The sequence below is a fragment of the Eucyclogobius newberryi genome, unplaced genomic scaffold, assembly GCF_026437365.1.
Source record: "Eucyclogobius newberryi isolate DKJ021-1_F unplaced genomic scaffold, fEucNew1.0.hap1 SCAF_20, whole genome shotgun sequence".
NCBI classification, from domain to species: Eukaryota; Metazoa; Chordata; class Actinopteri; order Gobiiformes; family Gobiidae; genus Eucyclogobius; species Eucyclogobius newberryi.
Genome location: NW_027315835.1, coordinates 12,618,449 through 12,626,969, shown reverse-complemented (window position 1 = coordinate 12,626,969; position 8,521 = coordinate 12,618,449). Strand labels below are relative to the sequence as shown.

The 8,521-nt window shown below is 39.8% G+C and overlaps 1 protein-coding gene across 1 annotated transcript; it reads left to right on the top strand.

Moving 5' to 3' along the window:
• Positions 1 to 5,196, top strand: ormdl3 (ORMDL sphingolipid biosynthesis regulator 3). Its single transcript, XM_072456254.1, has 4 exons — positions 1 to 246; positions 781 to 965; positions 1,122 to 1,273; positions 2,292 to 5,196. The coding sequence occupies exons 2-4, from the start codon at positions 792 to 794 to the stop codon at positions 2,425 to 2,427; spliced, it is 462 nt and encodes a 153-aa protein (XP_072312355.1). The 5' UTR covers positions 1 to 246; positions 781 to 791; the 3' UTR covers positions 2,428 to 5,196.
• The last annotated feature ends 3,325 nt before the right edge of the window (positions 5,197 to 8,521 follow it).

Here is an 8,521-nt window from a genome sequence, read left to right as displayed (position 1 = left end):
GTGCTCTGTTGTCACCAGCTGGAGGTTACGACGCGAAGCTAACGTGGAGGTGTCTTTGAGCTGTGGGGAATTAGCGGCTTGCAGCTGCAGCATGGCGTGAACCGCGTTAAAGCTCCCGATTCCAGAAGCAAACATGACGAGAAACGCGCCGCCGCCGCCGCTTGAGCCACGTAAGAAGAAGGTTTGAGTAAAGGCATCGATAAGCCCCCCCAAGAACTGACCGGAGTTGAAGCCCTTCTGGAAGCTGTAAGTCCTTTTACATCTGCCATTTACTGCATCTTATTCACGTCTATGGTCTGCGGAGCACGCCACTTGTGGAGCCACGACGCATGGTATTGTTGCCTATTTTAAGCCCGCACAATTTGGACTGACCCAGTTGTTTACTCCTCTCAGCTCGTGTTGACATGCCAGATAAGATAGCTCTGCTCCATTTATAGTGGCCCATAATCGTATTAAGCGTAGTTGGCTGGAGTTTTAAATGTGCCTTTCAATGGAAACACATAATTAAGAATAAAGGGAAGCAGTGACTGTGCTTATCATTTAGGTAGTCTCTCTCCTTTTTTAAAATTCTTACTGTAGTCATTGCTGCTAGCTCACTGTGGTCAGCCTGTTCAGTTTAGTTTTTGTTTAATCTTTATTTGAAGGGACAATGTACAGACTTTGAGCTAATAAAAAACAGAGGTGCTTCAAGCCAGATTGTAACTGTTTCCATCTGCAATCCCTGAGTTCTGTTCATATCATCGCATTAACTGGCATGTATTTCTTTTTCCCTCCGAACAGCTGCCACCATCATGAATGTGGGCACGGCACACAGTGAGGTGAACCCTAACACCCGGGTTATGAACAGTCGGGGCATCTGGCTCTCTTACATCCTGGGCATCGGCCTCTTGCATGTGATTCTGCTCAGCATTCCCTTCGCCTCCGTCCCTGTTGTCTGGACACTCACAAACCTCATCCACAATCTGGTCAGTGCCTCAAGTCTGTGTTCAACTCTAATGGAGATGTGGGTCAATTAAGTCAGTTTAGGGACACATGATATGACTGTAATAATCTTGTAATAAAAGCTGTGAAAATCTAAATAACAAACAAATAAATAAATAAATGATTTGTGTCTCTGGCAGTGCATGTACCTTCTGCTTCACACGGTCAAAGGGACTCCATTTGAGACTCCAGACCAGGGCAAGGCCAGACTCCTCACGCACTGGGAGCAGATGGACTATGGGGTGCAGTTCACTGCCTCAAGGAAGTTCCTCACTATCACACCGATTGTCTTGTAAGTCTTAAGTTTACCTTCAAACAAATCAACAACTTTCTTCCCATATTTTCTGTCACTCTACGACAAGGAAGTCTGTAGCAAGCCAAGGGATAAATATGTTCATCTCTGCAAATTAATATATTATGATAAATATCTGTTTGGCCATATTATCCTTACATGCACTTTGTTGGTTCTATAGCTATTATTAAAACACAGCTGTAAATATTTAACATCATGTAACAATGTATTACTCTCCTATATGAGCCAGAACCCAAACTAGTTTTACTATACACTTCATTGAGGCTCTGAAGGATATTAAATAATACTGCAGCGTTCATTCACCTGTAATTAGTGTGCTTATTAGTCAACCTTCCAGAATGTTCAGGGGCTTAGAACTGGCTGCAGCCCCCCTTGCTGTTTCTGTGCCCTTTTCTGTCCTTATTAGTGCTATTTACAGGAAGCCTTTCTGTTCCCTGGGGTTAAGCTGCCAGCCCAGGCAGGACATTGTGGTAATAGCAGTTTTGCAGGTGTAAAGTTTTGTACATCTGGTACAAAGTTCAGAGCTTTTGCTACATGAAGAACAGAATGTGCACATCATATTTATTCCTGTGTCCTTTTATACCTGTATTTTACATGGACACAGCTCGGTTTAGGCTTCCCCTCCTGGTCCTGTGTCTCAGTAGAACCACTGGATATGTGCTCAGAGCTGGAGTGCAGCCAGCTGGCTGTAAGAAAGGAGAGGCACGTCCTAACTGAGTTAGGCAGCCTGGTTAATTCACTCTCCCTGCTTCATTCATTACTTATCTCATGCTGAAACCCTGTAACCTGTTATGTGAACACAGTTTCCAAATTCACTGACAGTTTGTAAGACAAACTAATGTGCACCAGTAAATAAGGCTGCAGAGTTTTGTCATTCTTTGGCTTCTGTCAATATTTGAGCTTACAAAATGGGTGATAACACAAAATGCTTTGTGGGGCTGACCATATCCAGCTGACCAATAACTCCTTTTTATTGCTTTTGTGTTTTTGCTTTTAGATACATCCTCACCAGCTTCTACACTAAATACGATCAGGCCCATTTTGTGGTCAACACAGTGTCATTGCTGACCGTTCTCATCCCCAAACTGCCTCAGCTGCATGGAGTGAGGATCTTTGGAATCAACAAGTACTGACAGTGGGCCCTCGTCTGGGCCCTCGTCTGGGCCCTCGTCTGGGCCCTCGTCTGGGCCCCTGTGGGCTGCAGTGAACAAAGTCTAAGGCTGCTGTGTAAAGGTCCAGACGCGGCGGCTGTGGACGAAACGATGCCTTTGGGGGGTCCTGCCATGGTACTGGAGACCAGGAAGCAGACACATTACACTTACAGGAACCACAAAGGGAGAGTGTACTGTTGTTATTGTGGGTAGCTCATCTCTCTCAGTCGAGTTGTTGAGACACTTAAAAAGGGAGTATTTGCAAATGTGTTCTCTGTTTCTGTAGAAATAGACAGGTGTCAGGTGACTCTTGTTGCACAAAAATCATGTGCCATTTTCATTCGCTGGCACACATAGACGACGACTGAAGCTATTTTATACGTAAATATACAGTGCTGTATTTATTCAGCTTTACTTTTACATGAATCCTTCTCTTTTCCAGAGGTTTTGTAGACATAAGGGGGAATGGAAAACAATACAAATGGAAAGGGACCTAAACTGCTGCCGAAGCGAGACACAAGAAACCACACTGTTTTATATTTAGCACTCAGGCTTCCTCAGGGCTAGCATTGGGACGCCAAGTCACTCTTTTTTTAACTGACCATGCCCATATTTGGAACGCTCTTGTCCTAGATTTCATACATTATAAAGCCTGTGTGGGAAGTGAGTCGTGTAGGCTTAAAAGAGGCGTTCGTGTTCAGTCTTGATCCAGAGTGACACTACACACACAGAAAGATGCACTACTAAACACTCAGGACATTGTGACAAATGGTACAAAGATGATTCACTTTTGAAATAGTGTTATTCAGGGCCTAAAGAACAGAAACATATTGACAATTGCCAATCCTGATGTATATTAATTTGAATATAAACGTGTACAGTGTTCCAAGAGCTTTCAATACATTTCCCTTACTTAAACCTAATAGTAATAATCCTTACTATTTATTTACTAAGTATAAGGACAGTGCAGGCAGTTTTTCAAAGTGTGTTCAAAGTGAAAAATGTACCTGTTTACATCAGAATTTGGTGTTTGCTCTCGTTCATAGTTGTAGTCAATAGTTTTACATAAGGTTTAAATTGTGCATGCCTTTTTAAGTCTGTTTCTCATAGTGACTTATTTCAACTTTGTATTTTTGTCCATGCATCATGTGACATTTTTAGCAATATTTCGTTCCTATTAGAAATTGCAAAAAAGCTCATGTGAATGTCGTGGAGTATAGTAGGATTTATGAGTCTAAATACTTACAAATACAGTTAGAAAAGAAATCACAATCATAACTGAACATGTGTGGCCTGTGTTGTATCCGGCAGATAGCGGAGGACATATACACATTCTCATTCTCGGTTTGTGGACAGGCCATGGCTCATGCTCGTATCAGAAGCTCCAGACTTCACATGGGTTAAACACACATGGGTTAAACACACTGGATTCACTCTAATTTGGCAATGTAAATTAGAGGCTTGGCATGTTTTTTGTAATTCATAGATCAACATTACATAAGTATCAGTATTGGATTTGAACATGTTTACCTCGTATCTGTTGACGGAATGGGCGATATAGCCAAAAATGCATATCTACTTTTTTTTTTTTCTTTTTTTTTTTGAGAATCCCAATAAGAATAGTCAAATGACACACTGCCTGTCCAAGAAAAGTTCGCCACAGATAAAGGGGCGTATTTAGCTTTTGATTACAAAACCCATTCGTTGTGGCATAGTTTCAATAAGCTTCCGCAATTTAAAAATATTTATTTCCATTATTTTTCTCCAGTTGATCTTGTATTGATGATGTGAAAGAGTGACCGCTGCACAAAGCCTTCTCTCAGCTCGTCACAAACACTCTCACTTAGGTTCAGATCTGTAGTTTCTGCTTCTCCTTCAATGTTTTCTCTGCTCGATGCCAGTGATTTGACCCTTCTCAAACACACTGACATCTTGCCTATGACCACGGGATTTGTCTTTCCACGTGGTTGTTTCAGAACTGAGAAGCCACTCACTGCATCAGTCGGGTTTAAATACCATGATGCAGCTGAAAGTTCATCACCTGCAGCAGTTCTCCAGTAAGAAGCTTGGACCTACTGTCTTTGCTTAGTTTAATCCAAGTGGCAACTCTTTTTTTCCTCCGACAGGCAGTGTATCTTGTCAATCCAACAGAAAAATTAAAAGAAAAATGTATTAGTTGAGGTTTCATTGTCACAAAAATCGTAATTGTCCTTAAAATTTGCAAAAGTGTAAAAATATCACCTGGTACCTTTTTATTTAAAACAATAACATGAAATTCAGCTATTGATGCAGCACTTTTCTTTTTAAATTTAATCTTCTAATTAAACTAAATACTTGATATTTAAAGTTTGCATCTCTTCTAAACAACATTCACACGTATCTAAGCATATGTATTATTGCCCTCTAATTTGGATCAACTACATATAATTTCATCAGCACTTGAAGATGGTTCAGTTCAGACATTGTAGCACTTTTGTTTATATTTTTAGCCTTTGAAACTCTAAAAAGCGACAGTTTTTGGACATTTCTTTTGCCCAGTCTTGAGCACTACCATATTTAGAGCTTCATTATGGACATTTCTTCTGATTCTGTAGCAAAAAACTGACCATGTATTTGTTCTTCTCAAAGAATCCCATGTAATGTGGTAAAATGTGAAATTGTGCTAATGGTTGTTGACTGGTGTTTTGTGAAGGAAACGTGTGATCTAGTGTCAAAATGCTTGATCTCAAATACAGTATTTTTCAACTATAATCGCCTTTGTATGTTTCTAAATATGTCTTGAGTTATGCGGCTAAAAGGCTGAAGGTTAAGTTGTAATTAGATTAATAGATTTAAACGGAGCAAATGGATTAGGGGGAATTCCTTTTTCCAGAAGCTTGCTAAAATAGCATGATATTTAAATGGGATATTTTACATTTGATTATTTGCACTGATAAGCAGTATTTGTGGTTATAAATACTGCTAATCATTTAGGTGGAGGGTCTGCCACATTGCTTCACCTGGTATGTTCCTCAGTATGGCATTAGATATGTACTGTTTTGTTGTGGATGTTTTTATTGCACAAAAATACCTTGTAATACTTAATTGCATTCTTACCGTAAGCGGCCTCTTCACAGATCTGACCTGACCCCAATTCAAACCAGAATGGTGATATTTTACATGTCCAAGAGCTTGGTAGATAGTTTTTATCAAATGGTGAGCAAAATGGAATACATCTGTTCTGCCAATGCTGGAAGTATAAAGCGTTTTAAGATCTTTACTCAAATCTAATCTAATCTGATGTATTGGTGCTTGAAATGTGCAGGAAATCTACTTATGTTTCATCATATTCCATTTGGATTCTTCCTTCCATGACAAGGATGGACAGAATATGTGCGTGTACAAGACCATGATATGAGCGTTTCAAAATAAAGTTCACTAGACATTCTGGACTATTTATAGGTACAAAATGGTCATTATGCAGTTGTCCAGTAGATGGCAGCAAGTCGTCATTGTTCTCTCCATTGAAACTTTCAGAGCTGTGAAGTAACATTAGGTCTTTGATGTTCAAATTTGGCCTTGATTAGTTTTATTGCATTGCATTATATAATTTAGCAGGTTTTGGCTGCTTTCTTCTGAATATCCTTTATTTTCTTGCCTATGCCTATCCACACAGTTACATATATTTACAACACTCAACACAAGAATGTTCTGAATATTACACCACATCTGATTGAATGTGTAAATTTAATGTACCTTAAATTTAAAGGGCAAATTAAATAATGCACAGTATCTGGTATTTTCAAAGGATGGACCACAAACATGAGAAAAAAACACATTCATATCTTAAGGTAAGATGCAACAAACAAATATTTTAATATTGTCTGCATAAAGTGTTGTAAAAGTGTCATAAAGTGTCTTTCACCGCTCATGAGAAGGAAGCGGTTCAGGTTCTTATCGAACTAACAAAAAATGCAATTCCGTTCAAGGTTACAGGTTTTACCCTTGTAAAAGAGGTCTCGATCTCAATGGGTTTCTCACCTGTTTAGATAAAGTTAATGAAATGAAATAATAAAACAATATTTGGAATTTGCAAGTACAATGAGCATTAGTCATCTATATATTTGTTTACAAGATGTGACACACTAGATTGTCCCATGCATGTGAACACTTACATTTCCACAAAATCATATCTTAAGGAGAAAATTGTCAACATAAAGCTTTTGTCATTTATACACTCACTCACAGAGGGGTGAGTAAGCAAAGTTTTAATCAAGTAGAGTATGTATACACGGCACCTGCCAAAAAAGAGCTTAAAACCAAGGAAGCAGTTCATTTTCTAGGGCATAAAGATAAATCACAAACTAACCCACAAGCACAACAGTCACAATTGTTAGCAACATTTCCTTTTCAACAAAATCCCGTCTTATTATGTGTAAAACTTGCCAACACCAGTTACGACCTCTACATGTTCTGAAACGCTTGGGATTCTTGCAGTTCATAATTCTGTCCATATTCAGGTTTCGCTCCAATAGCAAGTCTCCTGGATGTGTTTAAAATGTGCACATAATTCAACATTTTAAACTTAAATCTAATCGCAATGAACACCCTCAGTTCGATCATTTTGCAGTCAGCCATTAATCTGTGAATTCAACATCTAGTAGAAGACTTTTTCCAGTTTTCACTTGTCGCACAGTGTTTGTAAACGGAAGTAGAGGTTTGTTTAGCAGTCCATTCATATTTTTTCGACAAACACTTCCCAACGCTGGTTTATAGTCCCCAAAGTCAAACGAGCCACGTCATTAGCCTTTATCTGTTTGTCGAGCGGCCCCACTACGATCTGTTCTCTGTGTAAGAACAAAGTCACATTTCCTGCACATCCTTTTGTATGAATGGCAGCTGTGTCAGAAAGAAGCCGGCGTTGCCACCAGACCCTAGCAACCGGGGAAACATGCGGCGATGCTATCTCCCTCGGATTGAAGATCTGAAAAATGTATGCCACATGTGGCGAGGGCTCCCACTGCGATCGCTCTGGTTTCTGCGCGATGTGACAGCATTCGAGATGAGATAAAAACAAAAGACAGATACGTTGTCAACACTCCCTGCAGCGACTTTTGACAACAGCTTTGACCTAATAATTACTGGTTCTGTGCCAAATACACTGTTTGACTGGAAAGGTAGGCAATGTTACGGTATATATAAAGATTTACTATGAATAGATCCAAACGGTAAGATATATCCATTAATTATAAGCTCTGGAAACCCGCAGAGCCTTTGAACTCGGTGCAAAAGGCAAGCTTATATGACAGAGACAGAGCTGGCCTCGATCCGCTGTTATTCACGGTGTACAAACCTGTTCTAAGGTCATTCTGTTTCTCCGGGCGACAACAAGTCATCTCAAAAGGCCACGTAGCAATAGAAGCACAGATTACAGTTGTTATAGAAAACATGACTAAAAGTGTCGATTGGCGGTTCGAGGGGACTTGATGTTGTGATGTAGATGAGTTCCTCTGGACAACTTTATGTTCATGTTTATCAATGTGACTTCTGCTGAAACATGACATTGGAAATCAGTTCAGTTTAAGGCTTATGTGACTCATATTAAGCAAGAACAATGAACAATTGTAATTTATATCATGTAAATCATGTGCTGTTTGTAGATTGTCCCATGCAAATGTCACTGGTCATTTACAAATATTCCAAATGAACCTTTTGGCGACTGGTTGCAGTGATTTCACAGTAAGGATCAAATATGTCACAATGGCATACTTTAGTGTGAATATGTTGACTATTGTGAACTGAATTCACATTAAACTATTGTTGATTCACATTGTGATTTGGACATTTTACAATTGTGATTTTCACATTGTGCAGATCTGCCTACAATATGGCTTGGCAAGTGATGCGGGTTGGTCAGTCAGACGCTGCTTGTCAAGCACTGGCGAGTTTACCACGGTATAAAGAAGTTCTCCACCGCTTTGGTGCCCCGCTTCCCGCTGCTCACCACACCATTAGACCCCGGGTCCCATTCCCCACGAGGGTCCCTGCTCCTTCACTCCACATGTTTGAAAATGAATGACTTGGTGTAAAATAAACA